This window comes from Drosophila innubila, assembly GCF_004354385.1.
Source record: "Drosophila innubila isolate TH190305 chromosome 2L unlocalized genomic scaffold, UK_Dinn_1.0 4_B_2L, whole genome shotgun sequence".
Lineage (NCBI taxonomy): Eukaryota > Metazoa > Arthropoda > Insecta > Diptera > Drosophilidae > Drosophila > Drosophila innubila.
The window spans coordinates 8,832,987-8,847,626 of NW_022995372.1; the positions used below are offsets into that span (position 1 = coordinate 8,832,987).

Genomic DNA, 14,640 nt, shown 5'->3' on the forward strand with positions numbered 1-14,640 from the left:
AACAATCACACTGAAGATGTGTTAATATAAAAATCGCTAGTTCCATACATGAAATAAACGAACAAAGTTTTCTTATCAGAGGTTTCAAAATTTAGTTGACACTTTGCCTTGACTTAAAGAACTACAGAAAAAAATTAAATAATAATATAATGATACATTTATTGTCAGTTTTGCATGGAGAATCAATGAAAAACTCAACTCGAATTAAATTTCAAACAATTTTGTTTGATCTTATATGAAACTTAAATGCAGTAATATATTTTACTGTAGTGTAGAGTGTTGAAAATAGCACAAGAAGCCAGAACATGCCGGATCAAGTCCTATCAGAGCGGGCAGTAACGGAACTCATGTGCCCGATCTTTCAATTGGGCTATCAGTCCAGAGCTGTGTACTAGGTGCTCTAGGGGGAAGTAAAGGCATTGAATATGGCAATCCATATCCAAAGACTTTGCCTGCCATTTGAATAACCATATCGCCTTCAACAACAACAGCAAAATCAACAATTATTACTAAGTAGCGACATAGTTTTTTTTTTGTACTTATCGCCAAGTTTCATTCATATTCATTTTAGTTAGGTTAACTGATTGGTTTAGTCTTGCTACATAGTCGTCTCCCATACGTTCCACATGCTCCCTCCCCAACTATTCCACATATATACACACACATGGACACAGACCACATGGACAGTGTACGTGAGCCGAGCTGTGAACGTTATTCGTGCCCGATCGTGTGAGCTCTTCGGCAGACGATCGTTCGATGGCTGTTTGGTTTTTGGATGGATGGAGCTTATACTATAATTAGTCGTGTTCCGTCTTCTCGAGTAAGTAGGCTGGGTCTGCTGTCTGCGATTCTGTCTTTAGTGATTTAGTTCTCGGCTAGCTAACTGGCTGCTTCTCTGTGTTTCGCTCGTGCTCGCTGCGCAGCGAGTCGGTTGTGTGGTTTTTCAGTACGCTCCAGTCGATCCATATAGTTGGATCACATTCCTGTAAGGGATAATAGTACAAAAAGTCAAGAATTTAGTTTAATGCAAGAAAAAAGATTTCTAAACCCCAAGTGAACTCATAAGCTATTTTCCACTAAAAATCTCAGCTTTTAACAATGTCAAGAGATTACATTACAATAAAATTGGAAATTAAAAAAAAAAAATTTTGTACGAAATGCAGTGCTTGTCAAACTGCGCAGTGCGCGTTGATTGAATAAAGATGAAAACTTTTTCAAAATAAAATAATTTCAATATTTGCAAAATATAAACTTAATTTAATTATTGCAATCGCAGTATATTATTATATTTACTTTAATTTATTGATATTCTAATTTCTGTGTCCAATGAACAGCAAATTTAAGTGCCTACTTTTCTACCAATTTTTTCAGGCCAACGACGGCAACATATTTTTAAGTCGACAAGGACCGCAATTATTAACTGTGCAGGCATTGTACATAGGGCATAATGTTGCCCCACTGGAAGCGGTAAGTAAAAGACTTAATAATTTAAATATGTGCATTAAATCATTAAATCAACATAAACATTAATTTTTTAATTAAATATTTTATTGACTTTATGGACATTCACAATTTGACTAATGTTCAGTGCCTTTAAGCATGACAACGCTCTTGAGCATTCCAGTGCCTCTCAAATATTGCAAGTCGCACTCACACAGCAATATTTGAGTTCATGATACGATGAGAGTGACTGCGTTCTCTTAAAGAACATTTCTCTTGACGGCGCTCTCATACTCTTAAATACTCACACATACACGCATGCAAGATAAGAGACTTAAAATTATCAGGCATACAGAGCGAAACGTCGAAAGCGATCCAATGAGTTCCGTTGCCATCCACAGTTTGGTGCTCTTCATAGCTTAACTCAATAATCTGACCCTAAGTGATTCTCGAATTTATGTTAAGATTTCCGTTTCTTTGCAGGCTGCTGTTCGCCGCTGTGATTGCTGGAGCGTTGGTTTCTGCAAACGCTGTAAGATTAATTTGTTTAATCAATGCAAAGATGCTTTTTTTAATAAATCAATCAAAAATCAATGTTAATTTTAACAGCAATTCTGGAAGAACCCTGGAGCCACTGGCTCAATTCAAGAATCAGTCCGACACCAAAGCAGGGAAGAACCAAGAAACACGTTTTCGATTGACGATAGCTACGATATTGTAGATTCGGTCAGCATACAGCGTGGTGGGCCACCACCTAAGAACTGCACTGGTGCATTTGCCGGATGTATGCCCAAATGCATTGCTGAAAAAGGTAACCGTGGTCTACCTGGCCCCGAGGGCCCGACCGGACCCAAGGGTATTATGGGATATGCTGGCCCGGAGGGACCACTTGGTGATAAGGGTCAGAAGGGCGATCCTGGACCATTTGGCGCACGCGGTGATAAGGGCGAGCGGGGATCACGAGGTATACCCGGCTTGCCAGGCGTAGCTGGTATTCAAGGTCCTGCCGGTAATGCAGGCTTTCCCGGAACTCCTGGTAAGGATGGCTGCGACGGTACAGATGGTCTACCCGGCTTGCAAGGTCTTTCTGGCATGGCTGGTCCACGCGGTTACCCAGGCGGACAAGGTCTTAAGGGTGAAAAAGGTGAACCAGCTAAGGAGAATGGGGATTATGCCAAGGGTGAGAAGGGTGAGCCCGGCTTTGCCGGACGTTCTGGTTTCCCCGGACCCGAAGGAGAACGCGGCGCAAAGGGCGAGCGCGGTGACACCGGTCCATATGGGCCAAAAGGACCTCGAGGAGATCGCGGTATCAAGGGTGAGAAGGGCGCAGCTTGTTTTGCTACTGCTATGCCTGGAGAAAAGGGAGATAAGGGTGAGAAGGGAGATCCGGCCATTAAACTTCCCGTACAAGGCGTAGTCACAGAATTAGGTCAACGTGGTGATACTGGCCAAAAGGGTGAAGTTGGGCCTATGGGAGAAAAGGGCGGCTGGGGACCAGCCGGGGAACCTGGACATGATGGACAAAAGGGCGAGAAAGGGTTGCCTGGCGGTGCTGGCGATAGAGTAAGTCCTCGAAAACGATTGCTGCGGCCGTGAAATTAATCCAATTGATCGATTTCTAGGGTCGTCAAGGTAACTTTGGCCCCCCAGGACCTGCTGGACAAAAGGGAGATCGTGGTGAAACCGGTCTGCATGGATTCCCTGGACAACCTGGCCTGAAAGGTGAACCCGGACGACCTGGAAAATTTGGAGAGAGAGGCTTACAGGGTCCACCGGGTCCTCCTGGTGGTGGCCGTGGGCAACCCGGTGCTCCAGGACCAAAGGGACCCCGTGGGTATACTGGGAAGCCAGGTGTCCAGGGCTTGAACGGTATGGACGGTGCACCAGGACCTCAAGGCTATGTTGGATCTAAGGGAGGTCCTGGGTTGCCGGGTCATGCCGGTAATGAGGGTCCTGCCGGGCAAAAGGGCGACAAGGGTAACGCTGGACGCTTAGGGCCCCAGGGTCCTCTAGGTCCTATTGGCCACAACGGTCCTCCAGGACCTGAAGGACAAAAAGGTGAACCAGGAACTCCAGGCTACGGCTTTCAGGGTCCCAAAGGAGATGATGGACAAAATGGGTAAATGTCTTTAGCCAACGTGCTCCTCAATTTTTCTGATTACACAAATACCTACTGTAATGTTGTACCATCAACAGACAACCTGGCCTGAAGGGCGCCAAGGGTGAGCGCGGTTATAAGGGCAATGCTGGTGTTCCCGGCGATTCGAAATTAGGCAGACCTGGTACACCTGGCCCGGCAGGTAGTCCTGGACCTGTAGGCGATGCTGGTCGTTCAGGAATTCCCGGAGATAAGGGTGACATGGGACCAAAAGGTGATGCTGGTGGTAAATGTACTTCCTGCCCTCCTGGACTTAAGGGAGATAAGGGCGAGCGTGGCCTTGATGGCACTCCCGGTAGTCCCGGCGCAAGAGGTCCTGACGGTGAGCGAGGATACCCTGGAGAACGTGGTGATGACGGTATCATTGGACAAACGGGTCCCCCTGGCGATAACGGAGTCGATGGACAGCCTGGTGCTCCAGGAGCTACTGGTAAACGTGGCCAATCCGCATTTGTTGACTTGAGTCAAATTAAGCCAGAGAAGGGACCAAAGGGAGAACGCGGAAAAACTGGTCCTGCTGGAGTCAAGGGTGAACGTGGAGATAGTGGAGTTCCCGGCTACCCAGGCGCTAAAGGAGAAATTGGAGCGAAGGGAGAGAAAGGTTACATTGGACAGCCTGGAATAGATGGTACAGCTGGTAGTCCTGGACGCGACGGTGCCGATGGATTCCCCGGACAAAGCATTAAAGGAGAGCCAGGTAGACCTGGGTTTGACGGTTTCAAAGGTGACAAAGGAACGTCCGGATACGTTGGACCAAAGGGTGAGCCAGGCACATGCGCTGCCAGCGAACTTAAAGTTCCCTTGAAGGGTAGCAAAGGAAACCAGGGTCCCACTGGAATGCCTGGCCCTGATGGACCAATGGGCCAAAAGGGCGACCTGGGTAAGACAGGAGAAACGGGAGACACTGGTCCTCAGGGTCCTCCAGGAAAGGTTGGACCTCGTGGCATGAATGGCCCTCGTGGTGAGAAGGGTAATCCCGGACAGTTCGGTGCCCCGGGTAATGATGGCAAAGATGGACTACGCGGCCCACCTGGTCGTTTTGGTGAACGGGGACAAAAGGGAGAACAAGGACCTACTGTTGCTGGTCCACCTGGACCCCAAGGTCCTGATGGTTTAATTGGAGAGAAAGGAGATCGTGGTTCAGTTGGAGCACCTGGTTTGCTTGGACCTGACGGCAATCCTGGCTATCCTGGAGATAAAGGTGATGCTGGCTTCCCCGGGCAACCTGGTGCTACTGGCTCTGTCGGGGAAAAGGGAGAACCAGGTCCCATCGGGCCTGAAGGACGTGCTGGCCCTCCGGGTACTCCCGGTATCGATGGTGTTCAAGGTCGTGATGGTGCCAAGGGTGAGCCAGGTAGTACTGGCTTAGTTGGTATGCCTGGCAACAAAGGTGAACGTGGTGCTGTCGGAAACGACGGGCCCAAGGGATTCACTGGTCCATATGGTGCTCCAGGCAAACGCGGCCCTCCTGGCCCTTCTGGATTGCATGGTAAATTCTTTGGCTGTTAAATTCAAATGACTTACTTAATAGTGCTCATCTGATATATAGGATCGAAGGGAGACAAGGGAGCACGCGGATTATCAGGAAACGATGGTCCGACCGGTCCCCGAGGTCCAACGGGCCCACCAGGACTTATGGGTGTTAAGGGTGATGTGGGTCCACAGGGTCTTCCCGGACAAGATGGATTAGATGGACAGCCTGGTGAGAAGGGTAATCAAGGTTTGCCTGGCTTTGATGGACTTCAGGGAGAGCCTGGAGATGCTTCTGAAAAGGGACAGAAGGGTGAGCATGGTACGCCAGGTATTCGTGGGGAGGCTGGGCAACCTGGAAGGCCAGGCCCAGTTGGTGACAAGGGCATGCCTGGCCTTGCTGTGCACGGATTCCCAGGCTTACCGGGCGAGAAGGGTGATGCCGGACACGATGGACAACATGGACAAGATGGGTTGCCTGGAGACAAAGGAGACCGTGGCTTCCCTGGCCCAACTGGACCAAAGGGCGACAAAGGACTAGCTGGACAGCCTGGGACCCCAGGTACTCCTGGACTTGACGGTTTGCCTGGAATACAAGGCAATCCTGGACCCGTCGGCTATCCAGGTCCTAAAGGCTTTAAGGGCGAGCGTGGCCAAGCTGGAGAAAACGGTTTGAAGGGAGATATGGGTCTTGCCGGTCGACCAGGATACAGAGGAGCTCCTGGAATCAAGGGTGATAAGGGCGAGAAAGGTCTTCAAGGACCCTCTGCTGTCGTTGATGCAGTAAAAGGTGACAAGGGTCTTCCCGGTTTGAATGGCATGCCTGGACAGCCAGGACAGAAGGGAAACAAGGGCGAGGCAGGTCAAATCGGTTTCTCTGGCGAGAAAGGTGATCGAGGTCTTACCGGACCACATGGCATCCCTGGTTTGCCTGGACTACAGGGAGACAAGGGAGATATTGGTTTACGTGGTGAAACTGGCTACCCTGGACCTGTCATCAAGGGAGAAAAGGGTTTGCCAGGTCGTGCTGGCAAAAACGGACGTGAAGGTATTTACTCCGGAGAATCATTATTATTCCACTAAATTCATAAAAATTTAATTAAACTTAGGTCCTCCTGGAGCGCCTGGCTTGAAGGGCGATCGTGGCTTAGCTGGCTTACCTGGTAATGCTGGTCTTGTTGGATTGCCCGGTCCAATCGGACCCATGGGTGCTAAGGGAGATCGGGGTTTAACTGGAGCACCTGGACTCGATGGAACCGACGGCTTGAATGGAGTTCAAGGAATTAAGGGAGACACTGGTTATCCTGGACCAAAAGGCGAGCGCGGCTTAGCTGGCTTCGAAGGACAAAAGGGAGAAAAAGGAGAACAAGGTCTTTCCGGACCCCCGGGCTTGAGTGGCTTGCCTGGTTTGAAGGGAGATATTGGTCAACCTGGCATAGATGGACATCCAGGTCCAGTTGGTGCACCTGGCGAAAAAGGCTTCACCGGCCCTAAGGGCAGTGACGGTCGTGACGGTCTTCCCGGTCAGCGTGGTCAAAAGGGAGAACCTGGTTTGGTACCACCACCCGGACCCAAGGGTGAGCCTGGACACCCAGGTCGCGATGGACAAAAGGGAGACATGGGACAGCCTGGTGAACGCGGTCTGATTGGCATCCAAGGCGAACGCGGTGAAAAAGGTGAACGTGGTGCTATTGGTATGACTGGTGCGGTCGGTCGTCCAGGTATCAAGGGCGAGCGCGGAGAACAAGGCTTTACAGGAGCAGAAGGCGCTGTCGGTGCCATTGGTTATAAGGGGGAGCCTGGTCTACCCTGCACTTCTGCCCAGGACTACCTAACTGGCATCTTAGTGACGCGTCATAGTCAAAACGACCAGGTACCACAATGCGCTCCTGGCCATGTCGAACTCTGGACTGGCTACTCGCTGCTCTATGTCGATGGCAATGATTATGCTCACAATCAAGATCTTGGCTCGCCCGGCTCCTGTGTGCCACGTTTCTCAACACTGCCAGTGATGTCCTGCGGACAGAACAACGTATGCAACTATGCTTCGCGCAATGACAAAAGCTTCTGGCTATCCACATCGGCTTCCATACCGATGATGCCGGTAGAAAGTCAAGAGATCAGTAAATACATTTCCCGTTGCGTCGTCTGTGAGGCACCAGCAAATGTGATTGCGGTTCACAGTCAATCCTTAAGGATACCCACCTGCCCCAATGGCTGGGAAGGCCTATGGATCGGCTACAGTTTCCTCATGGTAAGTGCAAATAACAATTTTAGAAAAATATGATTGATGGTGACTGTTTATATGTAGCACACGGCCGTTGGTAATGGAGGCGGTGGTCAGGCGCTGCAATCGCCGGGCTCCTGCTTGGAGGACTTCCGTGCCACACCGTTTATTGAGTGCAACGGCGCTAAGGGACACTGCCACTTCTATGAGACGATGACTAGTTTCTGGATGGTCACGCTCGAGGACAGCGATCAGTTCCAGCGGCCCGAACAACAAACCATCAAGGCCGGCAATCTGTTGACCCGTGTCTCCAGATGTCAAGTCTGTGTGAAGAACTCCTCATAAGCGGATCACGCCACATGCAATAATTTTAATCTAAATGTAATGCCTTAACTATACCAACGAAACAACATACACACACAACGACATACGCACAAAACAAACACATACACAAGAACAACAAACACTGCTACCAAATTCCTTAAACTAACCAAAAGTTAAGCAAGAAAACAACAAAAGCTCCGCTCCGATCCAAGCGGAGCTCGATGCCATTTTTGTATCTGCCATTTTTTATCGTTTGCCAAACAATGTTCTAAACAAATGTAAACTGCTTCTTAGTTACGTGTAAGTTAAGTAAATCAAGAAATAATAAACTAGCCTGGTAATATGTACAACAAAACAGGGTTAATGAAACATCTCGATCATGACAGTATGTCTACATGTAATCTTCGAATTTAGCCAGCATCACGCATGTGTATCCCAGAAGAATCTAGAATCAAGAATTATTTTCCCAGTGCTATACTGAATACACACAGATTTTGAAAATTGTTTATGTTTATAAAAGAAAAAAAAATGGTAAAAATAAATAAACTTTTATAAATATGTTAAGCCGAGCTATTGAAACTGTTTGCTAAACAATTTTCCTTTTCCCAAAGTGTAACATAAAAAACTTTTCAGGTCAGTATATCTAAAATCATTGAGCTCAGCTGATTAATCTTTGACTTAAAATTCCCTGATATGATTTACAATAGTATATTGTACAATTTATATTTTTTTCTTTTTTTATATTCAAAGTTAATCCAGATAACATTTAAGGGGTTGATGATGGGCGGTATGGGGGTGGTTTGTGGTAAAAATTCTTTTGTTGACGAAGACGGCAGTGTTATCATAAAATCATGCAATGGTCTGATGTTCAGAGAAACTCACCACTTTGCTTTCAACTAGGCACTTGTGCGCATGTCATGGGTTAGGGGTTGGGGGGTTGTCGATAGGCGAGGCAGAGTCAGAGGGTGGCATACGATACCATATGATAATGATATGTCTAAGCACACATAAAAATTCCAATTGGTGGTGGAAAGAAGACAAGTAACAAAAAACAAGCGACTCGTTCCAGCTGTGTTCATGAAATAGGGGTAGATTCTTGCATTCGAATTGGAAAAGTCGAGCAGAATACAGCGAGACACTGGCGAGTGCAGAGCGCAGAGTGCGGAGTGCGAAGAGCGGCGACACCATTCAATGGGAGTTACGACAAGTTAGCCATAGCTACAGACAGTAAGGTGGAACTCTTTAAAAAAAAAAAGGAAATAAAATGTATGCCTAAAGTGCTGCAAATTGTAGTAATTCGTTAATTAGCCTAGAAAGTGATAAGAAGTGTTGCAAGTGTGGCAAAAGAACCGGAAGAGCAGACACTTAAGTGGAACATCCCCAATCCGAGGTACTATAGCTAACCCCCAAAAACCAAAAGACACAGGCGAATAGAGAGAGCTACCCCATTGTTCTATATGATTATCGTGCTGTTGTTGCTATTTCAATCGCTGTGCCTTTACTGCCAACGTCTGGTGTTGCACATCCACGACAGATGCTTTCCGCGGAACGCACGTCTGCTCCAGGAGGTGGCCGAAACGGTCGGCGATCGTAAGGCCCTACAGCATTTGGAGCACTTGGAACAGGAGAAGAGCAAGAGGAGACAAAAGCGTCGAATATTGGAACCCATACTCCCACTTGGTGCCGGTCTCAATTTGGAAGCGTGTCGCTTTTGTGCCCATAGTCCACAAGGCTATTGTCGCCATCACTTTCATCTGCAGCTGCACACGAGACGGCTGACGGTTGGAAGCGGCAACGGTTACCAAGGCGGAGAACAGGATTACAAGCAACAGCGCAGAATAAGAAGGGAGCTGAAACGCAGTCTGGAACAGCAACAGCCGAGAAGAAACTATCAAAGCTATCAATACTATCAGAGTCCCAGTGTTAGCTCCTTGAGCAGTGGCTACGCATCGCTCTCTCCCTCACAAGAGGAGACACAGCAACAGCTGCAGCAGGAGGCGAAGGAGGAGGAGGAGGGACCAGAGTTGATAACAAGTGATTTGTAGTGTTGGCTCTTAGAAATCAAGTAGGCTTGTGTCTCTTCATTCAATAAATTCCCTGTGAGTGCTCAAGCAACATATTTAGCTCGTTTTCGCACAATGTCCGACTTGGAAGTGGAACAACCTCAGATGCAATCGCAGACGCCACGACAACAACAACAACGTCGACGCCAGCCGCGTTGTGAGAATGCTTGTGGTGATGGCCAAGATAAGTTGTTGTTAACGGCGACAGCAACAATGTCCTGCCCTTTGGTGCATGGCATCGATGATAATTGGACATGGAGTAAGCGCTATCGATCCAAAGAGGTCGTTCTCAGTGGCCCCAACTTCCGAACCGTACACTTTCATCCCAATTGGAGCAAAGGTACCGCCGGCATCCAAGGCAAACGACCCCTAAACAATGGACGCTACTATTGGGAGTTACATGTCTCCCAACGTGTCTTCGGCACCTCCATTATGTTTGGCATTGGTACCAAAAATTGTCGCCTCCATGCCAATGCTTTTCGCAATATGCTCGGCGAGAATGAACACGGTTGGGGTCTCTCACACAAAGGTAAGAATTCAAAAACAAGACAATTATTATTGAGCAATAATTATTTAATTAATTTTCCTTTCTTTAAGGCGTTCTCTGGCACAAGGGCGTGGCTCTTTTATATACGAAACGATTTCGTGAAAATCATCCCACGCAAATTGGTGTGCTCTATGATGGCATTGAGGGCACCTTGACCTACTACAAGGATGGCAAATGCTTGGGCGTAGCTTTTAGAGGCTTGGACAAGGTATGGAAATTAGATATGAATAAAAAGTCAGATCAACATCGAGGTGAAATTACTAGCATGTATTACTAGGCAAGCCTATTCCAAAGTCTTGACAAAATTTAAGGATTGTATGATTACCATAGTAACTATGTCAGATCATCTCTAAAAAACATACACTTCAAGTACAGGTGGTATTTATAATACACATTTAATAAGCGCTGATTTCGTAAAGGTAGCAAATAAATTTTAAATAAAAAAAAATTTCGAATTAAATAAGATAATCCTAATTAATCTGACAAATCATTATGTCATAAACAGAGATTTTTCCCATTTCTTGAGTCTTAAATTCCTTAAAAATATTTTCAATTTGAACTTACAATCGAGAAAATAATATGATATATTTATTATTATCTCAAGTTATTAGCTAAAACACCACAAATTATAACATGTTTGTTGCAGGTGGAGGAGCCGCTTTATCCCATCGTCTGCTCAACAGCTGCCAAAACGGAGATGACTCTAAAATGTGCACGTAGAGAGTTTGTTAATCTTCAAGATCGTTGTCGGGCCGTGATAATGCGAAGAATACGTACTGCTGCCGATCTGGAGAAACTCAAGTTACCGTTGCCAATTAGCGAATATCTTGGAGAGGTGATTGATGATATGGAGCCACTGCGTCAGGTAGACAACTATGATATATTGTGTGATTTCTAGAGGTTTTCCAGTGTGTTGATATGTGTAAATGCTTGTAGTATATGGTATTCTATGTACATTATAGGTAGGTGATTACGAGATCTGCATGATGAATTATGACTAAGAAGTTTAAGACGTCCCGTGAAACTGAGTTTTGTGCCATAGTTTGGGGGCAAACTGAAGTAACATATTTAAGGGAAGAACGATTATAAAATGAATTCAATTGTAAATTTCAAGTAGCTGTGCATTTTGGATGTATGAAATGTATTTGTTCTTGCAATTCATTATTACAATAATACATTACTCTAGGTAACCCTAACAGTTGCCGTATTGAAATTTGGATTTTGTTTTTGTTTGTTTTCATATTTTTGTTGAAATTTGTAGCTAAAATGTTTTCGGGAATAGGCCAGTTATGTGCAATATTTGTGATATAAGGCAGAGGCAAGAATTGTGTTGAGGAAATACATCCATGAACGTCAAAAAGGGTACTCCATGGCGTGTCGCCCATATAGCAAAACTTTAACGCATAATATAATAATATTGAATATATGTAAGTATTCAAAATAATATAATAAATAAAGATAAGTATAGAAATATGTATACATACATATGTATGTATTTTGGTACGAGTGTGAAATCTAGTCAAAGAAAGCACGTTGTGGAATCCAAATTGTATAAATTGGTAGCACATTAGTCGGCTAATAGTCTTAAGAACATGTTAAATTGTGCAACTGCAGCCTGAATAAGTTCAGTTATATTCTAGTCAAAAATCGATTGATCTCTATGTATAACATTTAAGATAACATAATAATAATAAACACAGTATAAACCATTATAGATTCATAAGCTCAACACACACAGACAAGTAATTTAGACAAAAATATTTATGAAATACGTGTTCGTATGCTATGTTTTAATATTGTAGATTCTATTTGATGTCTATATAAATTACTACATAAATACATTACAATACATACATTTTTTTGGCTTATGTATAATTTATAAATGATCATGTTAAGAAAGGGATTTGCATGAATAAAACATTAATTTACTAACTAAATGAATAAAATACAATAGTAAGCACAGAACCTCTAGAAAAATCGTCATATGTTCAATGGATTACAGCTCGTCGGAAATATGATTTATGTTCTGCAAATGATCACCATAATCGGTAGCCTCGCTGCCTACAAATGTGTCGTAGTTGTTGAGGATTTCCAAATATGAAAGACGGTCATCGTGATCCTCATCCGTAGAAACAAACAGGTGATCCACTTCATCGGTGGCTATTGCTGTATTACTTGGCACAATCCAGGATAACACCTAAAAGTAATAAATGTTGATGTTAAAGAAATTCCAGCTAACATTTGAAGAATCTTACCTCATTGCCTGTGAGAACACCATCGCCGTTTTCATCGTGGTCTTTGTCAAAGCGGTCCTTCTCTGTCACTAGCCATTCCTTGTCGTGATGAGCGGCCGCATGACCAACAAACTCCTGGAAATCGATTTTACCATCGTGGTTAGTATCCTTGTCCTCCATCGTATGCTCCAGCAGAACGGGCAGCATTTGGGGATGCTCCTCGGGATTTTGAAATAAGATATACTCCTCCATCGTGAGCATTCCATCCTTGTTAGTATCCGCTGCATTGAACATTTCCTTGTCCTGTTTTATCATATTCTGTTCATCCTCATAGCTGTCGAAATCAATGACTTCCTTTTTAAAGTCTTCATCCTCCATGGCATAGGTGTCTAGCAAATATTCTTTCCAAGTAATTAAATCATCCGAGTCCAGATCGAGTTCCTCAAAACGATCCGCTGCTTCCTCCTCGGAGAGTTTTCTACGTGACATAGACAATAGTTGGTTAAATTTGTATAGATACGAATTAGTTACGGATACATGCGACAGTTAGACAATCAAGCTAAGCAAAGGCATTATTTTGAGCGTGGTTAGCTGCGTTGGTTAATCAACAAACAACACTCACTTAAAAGACCTTAAAATCCACGCTTTTAATTCATGTCGATCGATATATTCATCCTTGTTCAAATCCATCATTCGAATGAGTATGGCCAGACGTCGCTTCGACTCTTCCGGTGACAACGTGTCAAATTCCTGTGCCTCTTTTGTATTCCCTATATAGATTGATTAAATATTCATAAGAAACAGAGGGAAATGCAAGAGCTCATAAAAAAGGAACGTGTGCACACAATGTATGTACATACAAAGCATATATTGACGTGGTGTTTTCAAAATTCAAAATATTATTAAATGCGCAACGATTTTAATGTAGAGTGAAGAAATCCCGTATAATCGCACACAGATATGTATGGTATAAACAATATGTAGGGGCTATAAAGTGGAAACTGCGTGTATGCTAAAAACAACACGTGACTCAACCAGATCTGGTTGTGCTTACCCACCTATAATGGCCTCATGATCGAACTCCACATTATGCTCGCCGTGCTCGCCATGATGATGTGCATCCCGCGGTGCATAGATACCATCCTTGACACGCTCCTTACTCGTGTGCTTCTCATGCTTGTGAGAGTTGGCCACAGCGCCATGGGTGGGCATTGGTCCAACAGTTGCCATAATGGCCAACGCACAGAGTAGCATTGGCCAAAGCGGTATTATTCTGGCCATAATCAATTGACTAATGACTATGCAAAGCAGCTCCCGGCTATTTGTTTATATGTGAGACTGTGAGAGCTAAAGAAATGTTCTGCGATGTCGTTTGATGCTCACGGTTTGCTCGTCAGGCGCATACTGAGCTCATTAAGCGTTTATTTGGTAGCCTTTTAGTGCTCTTGGATGCTGAGCGTTTTTAAGAAAACATAAAACACACGCATGCACACAGACACACAATCGGTTTGGCACTTGAGATTCTAATAGCCCAAAAAATCTATGAACTCTTTTGAACCCAGTCAATGAATTTGCGTAACCTGAAATTTACATACATACATATTTAAATTGTGTTTGCTCCAATGCATCTCATTCAAAATTAATATTTTTCCTACCAGCTGTTTTGGGACGCGCACACAAATTTGCGATATTTATGAACGCTACACTGTCTGGCCGACTGTTACAAGCTTCTAAACTATCTCATTTATTATTTCACTAAAAATTTTAACTATTTTTAAACATTTTAAAAATTATTATTTACATAAAAGTTGCTCGCTAGAGCAATCGAATCTTTTCTGCGCCTATCGAAACACTAAACAAGTTATCGATAACTAAATGACACAGCTGACATATGATGCAAGTATCAATCGCTCTGGTAATATCGACTCAGCGGTACATCACTGGCTATTGTGTTTGCAAATATAAAAAAAAAATTTCGCTGATTTGCCAAAATTGTGGAAAAAGTTTAAATAAAACAAGTGAAATTAACAATTTTTGGTCAATTTATCAACGGTTAACAGTTTTAGCAGACTAAAACTGTGCCAGAAAAACAAGGTGGGTACAAAATGAAAAATGTGAGATATATAAAAAGTTCCGCAACTTGAATTAAGTAAAAACAAGAATTGAAATTTGATTAA

General features: G+C 44.4%; 4 protein-coding genes across 6 annotated transcripts; 3 read left to right on the plus strand and 1 right to left on the minus strand.

The window, feature by feature from the left end:
- The first annotated feature begins 968 nt into the window (after positions 1-968).
- Positions 969-8,183, plus strand: LOC117794448 (collagen alpha-1(IV) chain). Its single transcript, XM_034635035.1, has 9 exons — positions 969-985; positions 1,372-1,467; positions 1,924-1,972; positions 2,050-3,003; positions 3,063-3,559; positions 3,637-5,087; positions 5,148-6,116; positions 6,178-7,322; positions 7,380-8,183. The coding sequence occupies exons 2-9, from the start codon at positions 1,448-1,450 to the stop codon at positions 7,638-7,640; spliced, it is 5,346 nt and encodes a 1,781-aa protein (XP_034490926.1). The 5' UTR covers positions 969-985; positions 1,372-1,447; the 3' UTR covers positions 7,641-8,183.
- A 367-nt stretch (positions 8,184-8,550) lies between these two features.
- On the plus strand, positions 8,551-9,734 carry LOC117781848. Its single transcript, XM_034618721.1, has one exon. The coding sequence runs from the start codon at positions 9,077-9,079 to the stop codon at positions 9,662-9,664; it is 588 nt and encodes a 195-aa protein (XP_034474612.1). The 5' UTR covers positions 8,551-9,076; the 3' UTR covers positions 9,665-9,734.
- Positions 9,653-11,442, plus strand: LOC117781847 (SPRY domain-containing SOCS box protein 3). 2 transcript variants are annotated; one of them, XM_034618720.1, is made up of 4 exons: positions 9,653-10,211; positions 10,280-10,437; positions 10,876-11,094; positions 11,166-11,442. In XM_034618720.1, exons 1-4 carry the CDS (start codon positions 9,758-9,760, stop codon positions 11,193-11,195), a joined length of 861 nt encoding a protein of 286 aa, XP_034474611.1. In that variant the 5' UTR covers positions 9,653-9,757; the 3' UTR covers positions 11,196-11,442. The 2 variants fall into 2 exon arrangements, with proteins under 2 accessions (XP_034474611.1, XP_034474610.1); XM_034618719.1 differs by having other exon boundaries at positions 9,661-10,211; positions 11,192-11,442.
- Positions 11,443-12,008: 566 nt separating this feature from the next.
- LOC117781845 (reticulocalbin-2) lies at positions 12,009-14,270 on the minus strand. Of its 2 annotated transcripts, none has more exons than XM_034618716.1 (5): positions 14,119-14,267; positions 13,522-14,043; positions 13,086-13,233; positions 12,485-12,941; positions 12,009-12,426 (listed from the first exon to the last, which is right to left on the minus strand). In XM_034618716.1, exons 2-5 carry the CDS (start codon positions 13,742-13,744, stop codon positions 12,226-12,228), a joined length of 1,029 nt encoding a protein of 342 aa, XP_034474607.1. In that variant the 5' UTR covers positions 13,745-14,043; positions 14,119-14,267; the 3' UTR covers positions 12,009-12,225. The 2 variants fall into 2 exon arrangements, with proteins under 2 accessions (XP_034474607.1, XP_034474608.1); XM_034618717.1 differs by having other exon boundaries at positions 12,226-12,426; positions 13,095-13,233; positions 14,119-14,270.
- Between the last annotated feature and the right edge of the window lie 370 nt (positions 14,271-14,640).